Genomic DNA, 19,562 nt, shown 5'->3' on the forward strand with positions numbered 1-19,562 from the left:
TGACTGATTTCTTCATCAATACCACAAGCACATAGGACACATGTGTAATCTTGCAGCTGCATATTCTTTCTTCTGAGGAGCGCCCTGGTATTCAATCTCCTGTGAAGGACTAACCAAAAAAAGAATTTTCTTTTGTTTTGACAAGAAGATTTCCAAAGCCACTGGAAGGATGGATGGATCTGCCTATGACCAGTGAGTTGTCTATAGGCTTTCTTGAAAGAAAAATCAGAAGAGCCCCAGATATAGGACCACTAGTGTCCTTAACATCCTGTATCTAAAGATTTTGAATGAGCAACTCCAAATCCAAGTATTGAGCATAGGCTTCTAGAGGTAGAGATAAATGAAACTGATCATGAAGGGGATTAGAATTGCACGAATACAGTTGGTTTCTCTCACGTGTACCACTCTAGGCTATTGGACTTATTTTGTGTGAGCTGAAGAGTACTTGCTAAATTTGTTTTGGACAGGGGGGGGGGGGGGGAGCCCAGCTTGGCCTTTACTGGGCTCCGTCTCTGATTATACTACCATGCCTATCCAATTTCTACTAAATGCTAGTAATCCACTTTGGGACATTTTTGTGTTAATACATATACTTCTATCTCGGCCCACCAATATCAATGACTTTTATGTCTAGCTTGTGTTTATATGAGAGCTAAACTCGTTTATCTCTCTTTTTTTCTTCTATATCAAAATAATATTATCTTTATATTTTTTATAGACGTAAGAGCAAGTACAACGATTGATTTATAGCCAAGCTAATCAATATTATCTATGCTTTATTTTCCTTCTCTGAAAATTAAATTGACTATTGCATCAAAAAAAAATCTAATCTTTAGTCCGGCAGGTTGACGCTCACAAGTGACAAGTTTTCTTAAAAAAACCTGACAAGTGACAACTTAACTGCACACAGTACAACAACCGTACAGCCACATACGGTGCACTGGCACTTTAGCATGTTCCACAGCCGAATTGTTTGAGCCGGTCGTATATACCATCCGTCATACAGTACCCCTTTGGATGCGCTAACCTGACATACAGAGGCTGTACGCTACTCCATTACAATGTTATCAATTAATGTCTCAATGTCAACTTTAGGCAGCTCTTATAAAAATCCGTCAACCACTCTCTCCCTGCTGCGTCTGTTGACCAAAATGAAACTGCACTAACTTATCCTTATCCATTATATGAATTTGCCAACTACTCCCCCCTGCTACGTGTGTTGATGACCATCATGAAACTGCACGCTCTGAGCATGAAACTGCTTGGGATAACCAATTTTCTAAAAACTAGGATGAACATCTGGCGCTTTGCTGTGGGAATTTGAATAATAAGAGTTAACTGATTGTAGGAATTCAAAGAATAAGAGTTAGATTGTGACTCAAATGCGAGTGGAAACAAACGAAGATAAAATTGTCTCAAGAATTCTGACAAAACTGATGAATTATTTGAACCAATTTAAATTCTTAAAAGACTCTAGTCATAAGAATCTGAACCAATGAGCAGTTAGTCTCAATAACAAATTTGAGTACAAACTATACCAATGCAATTGGAACAACGTACATGTACCTACGTGGTGTTTTTTTCTTAATCTATGCACTACTATAGTGAAATGCATAAGATCGATCTCTTTGGCCATGATTGTGGGTTCATAGGATCCTTGTTACAAGGAAGAGGAAAACATTTCTTCATCGATGGGTACACTCGGAAAGTAATGAAATTTTGTTAATAAATATACATGGCAAAAGATATATTGAAAGGAAGAAGAATGTACACCAAACAAAAAAAACTCACTCTAGATAAAGTCTAATGCTTAGAAAGAGAGAGAGAACCTCCTTCCAAACAGTTTTTGCAAAAAAAAATGATATGAGGCAACCCCCGAAGAGCACCATATGGTTGGAGAACTAACCTGATTATCAGTGTCTACATGGATAGTGTTGAATATATCACCGGGAAGCTGGAACTCTACGGTGGCAACTGCATATATTCAGAGGAGGGTGAGCAAATTGTGTAGGGGACTAAAAAGGCATGGAAGAGTTGATGACCGTTCGCCTAGCCTTCACATGCACTCATCGATTACAAAATGTACAATATTTTGTTTTAGAAAGGGCGGCAAAAGATTTGCCGATATTTTTATTAGACGAGGAATCAAAAAGAAAGAAAAAACGAACTACAAGGGTAGCCACTCTGTACTGCCTCTAGCTCGATCACATTGAACCAACCTGTATACAACTTAGATGATTGAGAGGGGTGTATAACCGGGGAGGCTACAAGCAGAAACCCAACGCCGAACCATAGCAACAAAAGGAAAAACAAACGCAAGAAAAAAACAAGCAAAACACTGAACACAACCATAGCAAACTAAAGATCTTGGGTCAACTGATCTTGATGCCAACTGAAATTGTTGTATGTCCTCCTTGCAAAGAGCTGCGACTAGTTGTAACTGGGTTTTTTAATTAAGTACAAATGTACAATATTGAATGACCAATGAATGCTAACTGGGTTGGAGCAAGAAAAATAGAAATCAATACCCTTAGTTGTTTTTTTTAATTCATGATTGTTAGTGGGATGAAAGACAACAAATGGCCATCAACAAACGGACGGATTTGGCTGGCAATATGAATATAATATTTAGTTATTTACTAGATTAGTTGATGACGTACTCCCTCTGTCCAAAATAAATGTAGATTAAGAGTGGGTTTTGGAAACTCTTGGAGATGCTCTTTTAACTTTGATGGAGAGTGGATTTTCAAAACTCTTGGAGATGCTCAGCATCTCCAACAGTTTTCTAAATAAACTTGTTATTTCTTGTTTATTTGACAAAACTAGAAAATAGTCACTCCAACAGTTTAGTAAATGGGTTGCCATCTTTTGGCAACTTGCCAGCACCGCGCGCCCATATTTGTTAACTTCCTATCCAGCAGATTAGTTGATTTGGTTGTTGGTTGTGGGTCTTCTTTAAGTTTATCAAGTCCAATTAGCAAACTGTTGGAGACAGAAGAAAATCTTATTTGCCATATGTTTTAGCAACTTGCCAAATCACAAGATTTGGCAAGTGAGTTTTACCAAACTATTGGAGATGTTTAATTATACTCATTTTATAATACCTTAGTCTGATTCCTCAAGATGAAGCTAGAATTTCTTTCTATTATAAAAAAATTCAAGCACTTGGCTTCATTATTGGTCTTGCTATAAGCCATTTTGTCCTCCATCTTCGCTACACATTGGTGAGTGTCCACTTGGCCCATCGCTATCTAGGATCCTTGATTGTAACATTTCATTGAATGCCGAGCTAGCTAGTGATTGAAACCATAATCCCCTCTCATGAATATCCTCGTCTCCCTCAAAAATGGTATAAATCACAACTACCTTTTAAAAACAAAATATAAATCACAGCTATCATCTGCTGCACTTTTTTAAAATGTCATCAGTCCCACTTAAATGTATATTGATATAGCCCCAAATCTGCTTGTTATATGTTTTACAACGTTGAGGAGGAAAATTAACAATAACAACAAGAGTCCCCGGCACCAGAGCGAAGAGTGGTAGGAACCACAAACATACTAGCGGAATGTAAAGACTACCACAAAAGACACATGAGCTCTTCGATGATGCCTCCAAGGAGGTGAATGACAACGAATTGTAACCATTGTTGGCCAAGTAGTAGCTTGGCAAGGTTTTCACCTAAGTTTTGTGCAGCTGGTAGCTGCACCGTGAGGGGGTGCCAACCACTGCCATACCGTACGGAGCCGTTTCCGAACTAGCCCACATTGGTGGGAGGCACGCACCGGCAAGCGTCCACGTCTAGATGAAGCAGGACCACCCACTGCCATACCGTGCAGAGCCATTCACAGACTCACCTATGACATTGGGAAGCGCACACCAGTAGGCGTCTACACATGAACAAAGAGGGGAGGGTGCTGGTCGCCGCCACACTGTGCAAAGCCATTCATGGACTCACTCGTGTTGGTGGGAGGCATGCACTAGCAAGTGTCCATGCCTTGACATGGGGAAGGGATGTCGGCCGCCGCCACACCGCATTGAGCCATTCCTGGACTCGCCTGCGAAGGTGGGAGGGGCGCACTAGCAAACGTCCACTCCTTGACATGGGTAGGGGTGCCGGTTGCCACCACACCTAACAGTGCCATTTTCGGACTCGCCCACAACGGTCGGAGGCATGCATCGACAAGCGCACGTGTCTGAACAGAGGATGGGGGTGCTGGCCGCCACCACACCTCGCAGAATCATTCTCGGACTCGCCCTCAATGGTGGGAGGCCCACACAGGTAAGCACCCACACCTAGGCGAAGGGTGAGGTGCCAGGTCACCACCACACCGCGTGGTCAGCCTGGGCATTCGGTTCTTCGATTTTGACACAAATTTGGTTCTCTATAAATAAGAATTGATCGGTTCTTCGTAAATCTTGGAACCGAGCAAAATCAGATTCGGTTAGCTCAGTTCGGTTCCGATTTCGACCGAACTAACCTAAGATTTACACCAGCCTAAAAAAGAACAGAAAAAATAGGAAAAAAGATTTTTAAATAAGCAAGATGCCTATATTTTAAAAAATATGAGGGTATGAGGCTATGAGGGGGTGTCATTCACCTTTTATAGATAGGGTTAAGGTGGTATTAGGCCTAGGTTGTAAGATTTATTGGGCTTGTTTTGTGAATTTCGGTTCTTTTGGTTAATCGAGCCTAGGAACCGAAATTTGATCGTGTATTTCGGTTCCTGAGAACTGGTAACCTAAATTTTTGGTTTCCGTTCTTTCGATTTTGGTTCTCGATTATTTTTGCCCAGGCTAACCACGTGGAGCCATTTTTGAACTCGTCCGCGAAGGTGAGAGGCGTGCACTAACAAGCGTCCACATCAGCAAGATAGGAGAAGAGGATCCAAGAGGACGCCTCCTAGGAGGAAGCGACATCCGACGTCGTTGTCTGAGCTTTCGTCCTAGCCTCAGACGACGAGATTTTTAACTTTTGCCATGGTTACGAATGTCACTTCTTCGTTTGCCAGTTTTACATGCGCTCTTACATAATTGTCGTCACAAACATTAAACTCCTTACATTTTTGTCACTTTCGCTGATGTGGCACGCCAAATGGGCACGCCAGCGGGGCAACAAGCCTGAAAGCTCTAACTTAGCACTAGAAAAGACCTATTTACCCCTGTTATTTCTCTCTCTCTCCTCTCCTTGACCCGTGGGCCCATTTGTCATCTTCTCTTTCAACCTCCCACCGTCACCACACAGCGAGTCACATGTATTTAGGCTCTAGAGAATACCGTACATGTTAAGGTAATGCATATTAAGCAAATGCTTTAGCACCTTGCAAAACTCCAAAATAATACAATCTTTGATTCCTGGATTTTAAACTATTATTACTACGCGAGACACATGGTTGTTACTGACAGTGCGTTTATAAAAACTAGTAGATGATACTCCGTGTTTCTGCGGGATTAAATGTGAAATATATATTTATACTGAAAATTTCTGTCCGCTCTGCGTTGGTCCCAGATCGGCCCGCGTGTCCGTCCAAAATCAAAAAATCTGTCCGTTCCGCGTCGGTCCCAAGTCGGCCCGCGCGTCTCTCCGTTCGGAATGGTGGCTTCAACGCTGGTAGAGAGGAAAAAATAATACTCCCTCCGTCCCAAATTATAAGTCATTCTAAAAATTTTGGAGAGTCAAAGTTTTTCAAGTTTGACCAAATTTATATAGCAAAATAATAACATTTTTGGTACCAATCAAGTATCATTAGATTCTTTGTTAGTTATATTTTCATAGTGTACCTATTTTATGATATAAATCTTTATATTTCTCTCTATATTTTTGGTCAAACTTGAAAAGCTTTGACTCTCCAAGATTGTTGGAATGACTTATAATTTGGAACGGAGGGAGTAGAAGTTTTCTAGAGTTCTCAATGTAAAATCTCCTCATTTAGAAAAAAAGTACAAGGGCTTAAATATAAAGTATTTATCCTATTAATTTATTTTTCCCTTATTCTTTAAATCGGCTGAAAATTGATAAATTCGTAGTAATTTATAGAAAAATCTAAAAATTACAAAACAAATTTTATTCAGCTTCATATATGTAGATCCATGCAGTAAACAAAAAATATCACAAATTTTTAGTATATTTTTTTTGCTGGAGATGCTTACCTATGCTTTTTAGTGTAAAATCGAAATTGTAGTTGTCTTGCTCCAATTATTATAAAAATTTTATGGTAGTCTATTTAATGTGATGCTTGGTTTATGGTAAAAGTTATAGCACCATTCTAGCATATCTAACTGATTTACTAATTTGCCTAAATTTATGCTTGAGGATGTTTTCACTACCTTTGCATGATGTGTTGTTATGTCATAGGAACACTTCATAAGCTCATGTATTCATAATCTACATACATTTAACTGATATATCATATTTCATAGGAATCCTAATCTAAACAAAAAAAATAAAACTAGCAACAAAATTCTCATGTTTTAATATAATACTAATCTATATTAAGAGATAATATTAGAGTAAGATAAGATTTGACTAATTTCTATTTTTATTATTAAATAAATATGTCTCTAAGCTACATATTATTGCAAATATAAACTATCTAATACTATAGATGTCATGGTTATCAATAAAATAAATTATGGACTTTAAATTTTATAAAAAGAATAAATATAAATAGATATGCAAGATTATGTCATCACTTTCTATAGTCATTTGATGTTTTTCTTCCGTTGCAACACACAGGTAATATTAAATTATATTATATAGATATCATTGTTATAATAATTGAGAATTTTTTTTCCGTTGCAACGCACGGGCACCTTTACTAGTTAGAATACAAATGCAAAATACTAATTAATATGCTAAACACTTTTGAAAATATGAATTAAAGAATCTACAGGATTATACAGTTAAACACGATCCTTGCCTTCAGAACTCAAAAGACATAAATAAATGGAGACATAAAAATAAAAAAGCAAATAGCTGTGAGCCTGTGACAGATGCATCTCTCTTGCTTTTTGCTTGATGAGACCGCCGAGCCATCTAAGCAGCGACGGAGCCAACGGTGGGGCTGGTGGGGCTCCAGCCTCCCCACGGCCGTAGAACCCACGTAGCCTCTCCTTAGCCCCTCTTACAAATTTTTATCATTGATGCTCTTTAAGAAGGGGCTGAAGTTATCTTAAGTTAGCAGAAGCCTCCCCTAAATATTTTTCTAGATTCGTCACTGCATCTAAGCATATTGAATAATAAATATTGCAGCATTACTGTAGCAGCAAATAAATTCCTCGATTTTCTTTACGATAACGTAGTCCTTACTCAAATCTGCAATCGAATTATCTCTTTTTATTTGTATATGATTGAGTAGATACCCAAGACTAATTGGATATTTGCATCCTTCAATACATTACAGTGCTTGCACCATCTAGAAGACAACATAACAAACAGAGAGGAAAGTTAATGATGAAGGAAGTCTCACTTCATTAAAGAATCAGCAGGATCATACAGAATAGAAAACACGATCATTGCCTTCAGAACTCAAAAGACATAAATAAATGGATAAATAAAAGGCATAAAATCAGTGGAGACTGCCAAGTAGATATCTAAGCATATTGAATAATAGATATTGCAACATTACTGTAGCAGCAAATATATTCCTCCATATTCTTTACGATAGCATAGTCCTTAAATAGTATAGCAGGAGAACGTCAGTTGAGGAATGGATGGACTCCATGGTTATACACGTACGGATCCCATTTCATTTCGGAAAAAGATCGCCTCCTTGTTTAGTTCCAAAATATTTTGCAAAATCGACGCCGTAGCTTTTTCGTTTGTATTTGACAAATATTGTCCAATCATGGACTAACTAGACTCAAAAAGATTCGTCTCGTCAATTTCGACTAAACTGTGCAATTAGTTTTTATTTTTATCTATATTTAATACTTCATGCATATGTCTAAAGATTCGATGTGACGGAGAATCTAAAAAATTTTGCAAAATTTTTTGAGAACTAAACAAGGCCATGTTATTTGAAGTTGCTGGTTTCAGTGCAACGCTCTGACAATGCCACTGCAGTCTTGTGTATCTAGCACAAAAAACAACTTCGGAGTCTACATGACACAGCTCGGCTGCACTTAACGGCCAGTGCAGCTGCAGCCGAGCAGGGAGTCTTCACTGCAGTGGTGACCGCCGGAGGTTGAAGAAAATGGGCCCACACGTCAAGGAGAGGAGAGAGAGAAATAACACAGGTAAATAGGTCTTTTCTTGTGCTAAGTTAGAGCTTTGCTTGCTGCCCTGCAGGTGCCCATATCTGACGTGCTACTGCTACATCAGCGAAAGTGGCAAAAACATAAAGAGTTTAATGTTTATGATGGCAATTTTGTAGGAGCACGCGCAAAACTGGCAAATGAAAAAGTGACATCCATAATAATGACAAAAAGTTAAAAATTCCTCAAACGACCCACTTGTTGAGATGTACTCCCTCCATTCTAAAATAACCGTCGTTCTCGTTTCCTAAAAAATAACTATGACTATAAATATATATTAAAAATATTAATATTTATAAATTTTGGAACGGAGCAAAATCGGTTTTAGTTAATTCGGTTCCGATCCGATTCCGACCAAACTAACCCAAGATTTACACCAACCTAAAAAAGAGAATAGAAAAAATAGGAAAAAAGATTTTTTTTAAAGCAAGATGCCTATATTTTAAAAATATGAGGGCATAAGGCTACGAGGGGGTGTCATTCACCTTTTATATCTAGGGTCAAGGTGGCATTAGGCCTAGGTTGTAAGATTTATTGGGCTTTTTTGTGAAATTCAGTTCTTCCAGTTAACCGAGCCTACGAACTAAAATTTGATTGGTTAGTTTAGTTGCTGAGAACTAAGAACCGACAGCTAACCCAAATTTTCGGCTCTGGTTCTTTCGGTTTCGTTTCTCGATTATTTTTGCGACCGCGCGGAGCCGTTTCTGAACTCGCCTGCGGAGGTGGGAGGCGCGCAATGACAAATGTCCACATCAGCAAGTTGGAAGAAGAGGATCCAAGAGGATGCCTCGAAGGAGGAAGCGGCGTCCACAGACATCGTTGTACTCCCTTTGTCCTAACCTCAAATGACCCGTGTTGTTGTGATGTACTCCCTTCGTCCCTTTGTAGGGGGTGCTTAGTTGGGGTTGTAAAAGTTTAACAGTGTAGCATTTTTGTTTTACTTGTCAATTAGTTTTCAATCATGAACTAATTAGGTTTAAAAGATTCATCTCACAAATTATTCTCTAGCCGTGTTTTTAGTTTGGTAAATAGTCTACATTTACTTCATACATGTGTCCAAATATTCGATGTGACAGATAGTAAATTTTACGGGTCGTAACCAAACAGGCCTCAAGAGTCGTTTTGGCTTCTGATAAGCGACAACAGAAATTAAGGGGGTGTTTGGTTTGGGATGATAAAATTTAACATGCATTGCAGTATTTTCATTTTATTTGACAATTAGTATACAACTATAGACTAATTAGGTTCAAAAGATTTGTCTCATAATTTATCCTCTAACTGTTATTTTAGTTTTGCAAATAGTATGTATTTAGTATTTTATATGTGTGTTCAAACATTCAATATCATTGGTGATAGGAAAAAAAAACAAAGAGAACCAAATAGAACCTTGGACGTGGACAGATAGATGAGTAAGGTACACAAAGTTGTAAATATGGACACAAGTACGTGCTACCACAGCGCCACACAAAATGAGACAGAGGGAGTAGTACGCTATGCTGGGTGTGGTGCCGTCCACCACCACACGGCGACGGCGGACTGAGACCAGGGTAGAGGCGCCAACTGCCGCCACACAAGGGGACAATTCGGAAGTGATGGGGGAGCGGTGCACCCTGCAGGCCAAGGCCGGCAGATCCGGGACTGGGAGCTCGGATCCACCCCGCAGCAGCCCGATGATCACCGGAGACGAAGGGGAAAGGGATGGGGAGGCAAAAGATTGAGGAGCTCGTGGAGCAGAGAGGGAGGTCGCAGCGCACCAGGTTCCTGGAGCAGCCGCGGGCCGCCATCACCGCGCGCAAGACGACGGCAGTAGCGGCCGGTGAGGGGCTATGTCGGGGGAGCTTGGGCTGGCGGCGGCAGTCGCCGCCCTCCCGTCACCCAGAGAGGCAACGCGGAGGGTACGGAACTGGTTGCCCCTGGGCTGATGGAATAAAAGAAATATTTTTTTAGTGAATGTTGCATATTTTCATAATCCCAATTCCCAACCACTAAGCAGGACTTTCAGGGTTTTTTAAGTACACAAGTATGAAATGTACTCTAACATAAAGTTCATCAGAGATATAGTACTGAGTAGCAATACTTCTCATCCGAGTTCTTTCTTTTTCTCCTCTATATATTAAATTATTTTGTCTGAGGACCTATTTGGATGCATCCAACTAAAGTTTAGTTAGCAAAAATTTTAACGCAAAACTTTAGTCAGCTAAAAATTGTTCCAAGTAAACTTTTGTTGGAATGTTCGGCTAATAAACTCAACTAACTTTTATAATTTTAGCTAAGTTAAAACAGTTAAACTTTAGCTGATCTTTTAGCTGAGCTATGCACCAACCTCAAGTATGACCCACCGTGTGCTGAATGACCAAGTAGTACTTTAAGTGCTCCAAATTTCCAGGCCCTATATATATACAACGCCTCTTAACTACAGCAGCCGCACACGCCAGTCCTCTGGTTACATAGATCACAGCTCAGCTGAGAGCAGCAAAGATGTCGTGGCAAACCCAGCAGCGTGCGTTATTTCTCCCTCTCGCCGTCCTCGTCCTCGTCCTCCTCGTCGCCGCCGCCGCTCCCTACCAAGCCAATGCGCAGCCGGCGTCGCCAGCAGAGCCAACGGCCGCCGACGACGACGACACCTGCGCCGACCCGTCCCTGGACGGCGCGTGCCGCAACGTCCCCAAGGCGCTGCGCCTGAAGCTGATCGCCATCCCGACGATCCTCGTCGCCAGCATCATCGGCGTGTGCCTGCCGCTCTTCTCCCGCGCCGTCCCGGCGCTCCGCCCGGACCGCAACCTCTTCGTCATCGTCAAGGCCTTCGCGTCGGGCGTCATCCTCGCCACGGGCTACATGCACGTGCTCCCGGACTCCTTCAGCAACCTCACCTCGCCGTGCCTGCCCCGGAAGCCATGGGCCGATTTCTCCTTCACCACCTTCGTCGCCATGCTCGCCGCCCTGTTCACGCTCATGGTGGACTCGCTCATGCTCACCTTCTACAACCGGAGGAAGGGCGGCAACACCACCTCCTCCTCCGGCCGGCGCACTGGCGCCGCGGTCGCCGACCACGAGAGCCCGGCGCATGATGGCCACCACTGGCACAGCCACGGCCATGGCCATGGCCATGGACACGGGGGCATCGTGGTCGCTGGCGACAAGCCCGAGGACGAGGAGGAGTCCACCAAGGTGCAGCTCCGCCGGAACCGCGTTGTCGTTCAGGTACGTCTTCGTGCTGCTTCGTTCTCAGCCCCTAGGTACTACGGATCAGTACGGACTAGAAACTTTTCGTTGGCCTATCGTTAGCTGCAACTGTGTCCGTACGTCGTGGCCGTACGCACGCTAGTTCATGTCTAAATTAATTACTGTGTGTAGCAAAGTCTTCACCATTAGTTTAACAGTCCGATAGGTACTTGACGCAAGACACATATGGCCCACATGTTTCTATGAAAAAAGAAAAATGGCCAGCATATAAGTCAACTATAGTACTAGCTCTATTCCTTTTTCTCGATCACATAAAAGATTTGCGTGTTTTTTATTAAAATAGAAATAAAATTTGATATAACACGCCTTAGTCGTGCCTAGTAGGTCAGAAGAGTTGTTCATGAACACTTAGACCCACCCTACCTTACTAACTCTATCTTACAAATAGTGTCATTATACTAATTTCATATATATTTTTTGTCCTACAAATGGTATATACTTTTGTAACTTCAGCTGACTTAATATAATAAAAGGTAGTACGAGTGGTAAAGCCATGCAAATTAAAGTCGTATGACATTTGTTTTTGACTAATAACGATGACTTTATAGTTTGAGACGTCGACAGAACTATATTTATTTAAGGCATGTTTAGGCCAGTCTCGATGGACAATGTCACTGCACGGTTTCACATACCAACACGTCATCGAGATTGAAATGAAACCATCTATGAAATAACCTCAGCTATGGAGCATTTCACTTTGTTGTTTCCAAGGCTAAGCAAAGCATTTAATTGCTGCAAAATGATTGGATCACATGCAAGATGGTGAAACGATTTGGCCCTCAGTGGGGATTTCATCTCGTTTCACCGTGTGGGAAACAACGCCCGTGGAGTTTCACCATGGTGAAACTACTTCCTTCTCTCTCCTCTTCGTTTCATGCAAAAAGTGTAGTTTTGCTGACATGTCGCTCTAATAAATGTGTATGACATCCTGGTGAAACCCTCACCGAGACTGGCCTTAGTGATCATAGTTTATCCAGCTAATAAAGCTATAATATGGTATTGAAACTAAACATCGATTCATAAGCCCTACCTCTGAAAGAGTGCAGCGGAAAAGCTTTGCTCTAATATGATTAGAAAAGTTAGAGGTAAGCAACTGAGTTTATAAGAAGAACCTGACAAAAAAGGCCAACACAACTCACTCAGAAATTCAGCACTTAACTCGATGTCTCGATCTAACACCTGAAATAAAACAGTTTACTTAACAGACTAGCACAACATAACACTACTAAAAAAGAAATTGAAGTGGGATGCCCAGACTGAGTTAATGATGCCCATGGCGATTAATTAAACATACGATTAAAAAAACACAAATCAATCAACTACATTCATAATCAAAATCTGGAATCGGAGCGTTCTCGATATCTAGTCTCTGCATCTCCACATCGATCAAAAGTGATCAATCGATGGGTGAAACATCGACGTGCTTGAGGTGTATTGTCATCTCAATTGCCATTAATGGTGGCAAGCGTGAAGATGGAAGGGAATGACAGAAGGTAGTTCAAGGGCAAAGTTGTTGTTTATGGCTGTTTTTTTGGTGTATTTTTTTTCATGATTGACTTGCATAATAAATATTGGAGATGCTCCTGTATGTCGATTTCACATCTAAATTGGTGAAAGTTTCTTTGGTCATTGTTCATACAATTGTATTAACACGTAAAAGGTCGGTGAGAAACTTTTTAAACCCGAACACTCCAGTTGTAGCGTTTTTGACTATTTGTTTTGTCGAAACAAATAAAAAACATAGTCCATACATGCCAAATTGTGTCTTATCAAGACTTAATAGTTTACTGAGACAAAGAGCATGCTTTGCCATTGGTATGAAGTACTCCCTTTCATCCGTGCACATCTCATATTAGAAGAAGTCAACTAATTAATTTTAAGTTTGACTATACTTATAGAAAATAGTATTAACATTTATTTACCAAAAAAAATTACTATGAAAATACATGGCATGATTTATCTAATGATGCTTCTTTAGTGCCATATATATTAGTATGTTTTGTATATTCAATCAAACTTGAGATTGATTTTTTTTTTTTGAAATTTGAGATGTGCATTTATTTTGAAACTAAGGGAATATCTAGCTCTTCTTTGCATATAGCTCTAGCTCTGAAAACTGAAATCCACAAAGAATTCAAGGTGTATGATAAAATATTATCCAGAATATACCTGTTAGTATGTCTATAACTTCAGCTCCAATAAATTTTGGAGCCAGAAATGCCCAGCTATGAGCTCAAGCTCTATGAAGCAGACCCCTGATTAGAGCTAATCTGCGTGTCATAACGTTGTTTAGCTTATCTTAAATATATATGTCACCAGGTAGTTGGCTGCTTGACCTGACTATATATTAGCAAAACCATGTGACATGCGATGCGATAAGCTTGAGTTTGAGTACTCAAACGGGTCCGGGCCCCACGCGTTGATTTTTCCTGTTGACCTAGGATCGTACTGATGACATCCGGGCCTTGTTTAACCAAAATCCAAAAACTTTTCAAGATTTTCCGTTACATCAAATCTTAAGATATATACATAGAGTATTAAATATAAATGAAATTAAAAACTAATTACACAATTTAGTCCAAATTTACGAGACAAATCTTTTGAGCTTAGTTAGCCCATGATTAGACAATAATTATCACAAACAAACGAAAATGCTATAGTGTCCCGAAAAAATTCGGCAAGAAACTAAACAAGGCCCCAATATGGCTGTCAGTTAGAGAAATTTGGCGATGTAAAATAGTATCGCAGTTTGTACGTACGGTCTTAACGAACAGTCCTTGATGCACGCACGCATTATTGCAGGTCCTGGAGATGGGCATCATCGTGCACTCGGTGGTGATCGGTCTGGGCATGGGCGCGTCGCAGAACGTGTGCACGATCCGGCCGCTGGTGGCGGCGATGTGCTTCCACCAGCTCTTCGAGGGCATGGGCCTCGGCGGCTGCATCCTGCAGGCGGAGTACGGCGCCAAGATGAAGGCCGGGCTGGTCTTCTTCTTCTCCACCACGACGCCGTTCGGGATCGCGCTGGGGCTGGCGCTCACCAAGGTCTACAGGGAGAACAGCCCCACGGCGCTCATCGTCGTCGGGCTACTCAACGCGGCCTCGGCGGGGCTGCTCCACTACATGGCGCTCGTGGAGCTCCTCGCCGCCGACTTCATGGGGCCCAAGCTGCAGGGAAGCGTCAGGCTCCAGCTCCTCTCCTTCCTCGCCGTCCTCCTCGGCGCCGGCGGCATGTCCATCATGGCCAAGTGGGCGTAGATGACTGCGCGTGAGCTGAGGCTACTGTGTGTCTACTGTTACACCAACACCGCCGCCGTATGTATCTGCATCGCTGTTGTATCATTACACGCGCCCTTTGTTGGTTGCTCCGTGCTTCTGTCTCATCGTCAATAATCAGACTCTAATAAGCTAGGTAGAAGAAGCAGATTAGTGTTGTTGTATGTCATGATTGTGCAACGTCCACGGTAGACTATCCGTCGGTAGTCGGTATTACCATATGCAATGCAAGTAGTACTCTATGTAACACATTCTGTTGTTATATTAGGGAGTATCCTTCGTATCTTTTTTTTTTTTGACAATAGTATCCTTCGTATCTTGTTGCTTCACAGAATCAGAATCACAACATCCAGCATTCCCGCTAAATCATGTGTGGCCGGTCCTAACACCGCGCGCGCTGTACCACTCGAACAAAGGAAATGATGTATTTTGTCTTGGTTCTGCCTATACAGATAATTACGGGATGAACAGTAAGTATCTTGGCCTTCTCTCGCCCATTAGCATATATAACATCCTCCCCCTATTTGCCTAGTATAATTAAATATAGGTTTTTTCATTGCATGCGCCAAAAGGAGACACATATATTTTTCTGGATTTATTCTAGAATTTAACAGCGTTATGCTTTCAATGGTAGGCGACGTGTCCGTCGATAGCGAGGTCTGTGGTGACTTCATCAATCTCAAGATTTGCTGATCCAACTCATTTCTTCAGAGATGCTCATAGGGATATGGTGCATATGCGTACGTTTATGTGAGTGAGTGTATACTCGTGTATGTGAGCGTCTGCGTCTGGGACTCGCAAAAAAAAAAACATTGTCAATCTTGGTTCAGTTTTTTTTAACAACTGCCTCGAACACGCACCATATAGTTAATGGTGGACTAGTGGCCCAATCACCAATCAGCCCAACTATAGCCCAATACATTTCCAGAAAAAAAATATAGCCCAAGTTCCTTGGCACAAGCATTGCCGCATGCATATGTTTGCTATTCACTTTGATATAATGGGTGTACGGAACTTGAGGCTCATCGAAGAGAAGGGGTATGTTAGGTCGCTAAAAACCTATCCTAGGAATTTATTTGATTCTAAACTAGATAAACTAAAAGAACTACGTACTAACGTAAGATGTGCACTTAGGTTCATCTAGTGTTCTCTATTTATGCAAATCAGAGAACTTGGAGTTGAAGGAGCCACTTCGGTGTATGTTATGACATTCCATTTCTCTGTTTTGAATTTTATATTATATTATGTTCTAGATTCTTAAACTAGGCAACTAGAAAACGGTGAAATCAGTACATATATTTACATACTCCTTGCATCCAAAAAGAATTTCATTATTTGTTGAGAAGCCGGTCAGTCTCAATTTTGACAAAATATGCATAAAAAGTTTCTAATATTTATGACACGTAATAGGTATTATTAGATGAATGATAACATAGATTTTCAAAATAAACCTATTTATTAGAGATACAAATGCTGATATTATTTTTATATAAACCTACTAAAATTAATAAAGTTTGACTTACTACTACAAACCTAGATGATATTCTTTTTTTTGGAATGGAGATAGTATTCGACTACTGTCTTCTAATAGTAGATAGGTTAATTGTTGATAATTGTATTTATTTTTGTTTGATCGTTTTTCAATGAAAAATTGAACTATAGATCATTTGTTTGTTCGTTTGTTTTTTTTCATGTGGGATTGTAAGGATGTTCAGGACTTGGAAGTCAAGCGGTGATGTGTTTTGCCGATTTTGATGATCTTTATATTGGCCATGGTAATGGTATTCATTTTGGTAAATTCATTCCACTTGTTTACAGTCGCATCCCCCTCTTCTGGCTCATACTAAAGTAAATGTCCAACTGTGTAAAGCTAGTTTGTAGTGGCATACATATCTTAGTAGACACAATTATTTGGGAACAGTCTAAGACAGTGTCATTAATACTATCCGTGACTCGGAGCTGGCTGAGTGTCGGTCACAAAATATAATTTTTTTTTAAAAAAAAAAGAACGTCTATACAATTGCACTGATTCTATGGACGATCGAATCCAATGGTGTATATGCCGTATGTTAGCTAAACTTGTTGGAATTCGGAAACCAGCTACAGGAGTATGCAGTTGTCACCCATCAAGAAATGGCTGGAAATAATTTTTAAAAAAAAAGTGCTGAGATGAACCGAAGTCACCAATGGACGGCTAGGTATCTACTCCCTGAGCATTTGCCTTGTTTTAACCAGCCGAGGCCTCTATCATTTCGGCCTCACGCTGCCGCTGCGTCGCCCGCAGCATTGTCGGCCAAACCAGCGGCCTGTCGATCGGGCGCCCACTGTACTATCCATCTGCAGCTGCTTGCTGCCACGGCTCGCTCGCGCTCATTGGCACCTGGACCCCAGGAAAAAGGTGGGGTCATAGGTGTCAGCCACCGATCGAGGGAGTGGGCGCGTGCCCCGCTCGAGCCCAGGGAGTACGGAGCTGTACGGCACGCGACAGGGTAGGGAGGCGCGCGTGGCCTCCCCGTTCCCAGCTCGTGGCCACCACGGCTTGCCCGTAGTGCCCCTTTGCGTGCGTCACTCCATCACACCACTTGGCCTGCAAAGTCAACGCCGCCGTCCAGAGTGATCAACGGTCGAGCTAGTCTTGCCTCAAGATCTGCGCTTCGTTTTATGTTAGTGTGTGTGTGTGTGTCACCAATGGACATGCATGGCCATTTTGGTTCTGACTTCGCGAGCTGCATGGTGTCACCCACCTTACAGTGCCGGTGAGTGGCGCGTAAAGTCAGTCTCAATGCATAGTTTCATGGCATAATTACCAAGACTATAGACTAGGTAACCGAATCACTGGGATGAAACTGCTCTCTCATCCGATGAAACTCCTTCATTTAATGACTCTGTCAAGTCAGCAATTTTGCTTATGTTACACCTTATTTAATATGCATGACACTCTCATGAAACATGCATTGAGACTGACCTAATAACATGCTCCCATTCCATGAGAGTATGAGACCATGCAACTCGTCGTCGACTCCTCCTATAAAAAGGCCTGCCGAAGCTCATCGCGAATTCGAAACTGCAAGTCCACACACACACACAGTGTGACACAACACACTCACATCGTCACAAACACACATAAAAAAGCTCCAATCCAAGAGAGAAATGTCTTCGAGAGCATTGACAGCAGTCCTCATCTTCAGTCTCCTGTCCGCCTCACCGTTTGTCGCCGCCGTCTCCGCGCAAACGGAGCCCCAAGCACCGCCCGCCGACGGCGCATGCGGCGGTCCGGCCGTCGGGGGCAAATGCCACAGCGTCACCAGCGCGCTGCGCCTGAAGCTGATCGCCATCCCGTCGATCCTCCTGGCCAGCGTGCTGGGCGTGTGCCTGCCGCTCTTCTCCCGCTCCGTCCCGGCGCTCCGCCCCGACGGCAACCTCTTCGTCGTCGTCAAGGCCTTCGCGTCGGGGGTCATCCTCGGCACGGGCTACATGCACGTGCTGCCGGACTCCTTCAACGACCTCAGCTCCCCCTGCCTGCCCCAGAGGCCCTGGGCGGAGTTCCCCTTCACGGCGTTCGTCGCCATGCTCGCCGCCGTGTTCACGCTCATGGTGGACTCGCTCATGCTCTCGTTCCACAGCCGTGGCAAGGGCAAGGGAAGCGCTGCCGTCGCGCACCATGGCCATGATCATGACAGCCCTCCGCCGCAGGTGCACTGTCACGGGCACGGGCATCTGGACGTGAGTGAGGCGACGCCGGAGGCCGCGGACATGGTCGTCGAGGACGACGTCGAGGCCGGCAAGGCACAGCTGCGCAGGAACCGTGTTATTGTTCAGGTAATCGATCGTATTCTCGTATTCTCGTCTTCCGCTATTCCTTGTTGTTGAGATCTTGGCATCGACCTCGCTCGCTCGATCGGCAGGTGCTGGAGATGGGCATCGTGGTGCACTCGGTGGTGATCGGCCTCGGCATGGGCGCGTCGCAGAACGTGTGCACGATCCGGCCGCTGGTGGCGGCGCTCTGCTTCCACCAGCTCTTCGAGGGCATGGGCCTCGGCGGCTGCATCCTGCAGGCGGAGTACGGCGCCAGGATGAAGTCGGTGCTGGTGTTCCTCTTCTCCACCACGACGCCGTTCGGGATCGCGCTGGGGCTGGCGCTCACCAAGGTGTACAGCGACACCAGCCCGACGGCGCTCATCGTCGTCGGCCTGCTGAACGCGGCCTCGGCGGGGCTGCTCCACTACATGGCGCTCGTCGACCTCCTCGCCGCCGACTTCATGGGGCCCAAGCTGCAGGGCAGCGTCAGGCTCCAGCTCGTCTCCTTCCTCGCCGTGCTCCTCGGCGCCGGCGGCATGTCCGTCATGGCCAAGTGGGCGTGATCATCTGTCTGCTGTCTGGAAAGAGGCTGACAAGGCCCAATCAATCAGGTGCAGGTGCCGTGTATATATTCTGTGTTTTGCACCCGCTCGCATGGTCAGTTGCTCACCGGTCACCGCTGCATCGTGATTGTCATCAAGGGGGGGGGGGGGGGGGCGGGGGACAAATCTTGCTGTACTTGACTGTATTTGTATCGCTTGAAGTTTGAGCCTTGTACTATTTCGCAGTATTCTCCTATTGTCTTCAGGATAGATAGTATATACTGTACTCCAGTATTTTTGCTGTAAATATTATGGAAGGTTAGACTTGTAAAATGTAAGTTTGTCTGATACACATGAATAATAAGATAACAAAAACTAGTGGACAATCCAGCAGGTGTTAATTTTGTATATCTTTTTTTCTTTTTGTGAGAAAGATTAATTTTGTGT

At 43.0% G+C, this 19,562-nt stretch overlaps 2 protein-coding genes across 2 annotated transcripts; both read left to right on the forward strand.

Annotated features, from left to right (window-relative positions):
* Nucleotides 10,658-15,070, forward strand: LOC8057181 (fe(2+) transport protein 1). The gene is made up of 2 exons (XM_002464063.2): nt 10,658-11,457; nt 14,302-15,070. Exons 1-2 carry the CDS (start codon nt 10,735-10,737, stop codon nt 14,755-14,757), a joined length of 1,179 nt encoding a protein of 392 aa, XP_002464108.1. The 5' UTR covers nt 10,658-10,734; the 3' UTR covers nt 14,758-15,070.
* Nucleotides 17,926-19,136, forward strand: LOC8056745 (fe(2+) transport protein 2). The gene is made up of 2 exons (XM_002464064.1): nt 17,926-18,594; nt 18,681-19,136. Exons 1-2 carry the CDS (start codon nt 17,926-17,928, stop codon nt 19,134-19,136), a joined length of 1,125 nt encoding a protein of 374 aa, XP_002464109.1.

The sequence above is a fragment of the Sorghum bicolor genome, chromosome 1, assembly GCF_000003195.3.
Source record: "Sorghum bicolor cultivar BTx623 chromosome 1, Sorghum_bicolor_NCBIv3, whole genome shotgun sequence".
Lineage (NCBI taxonomy): Eukaryota > Viridiplantae > Streptophyta > Magnoliopsida > Poales > Poaceae > Sorghum > Sorghum bicolor.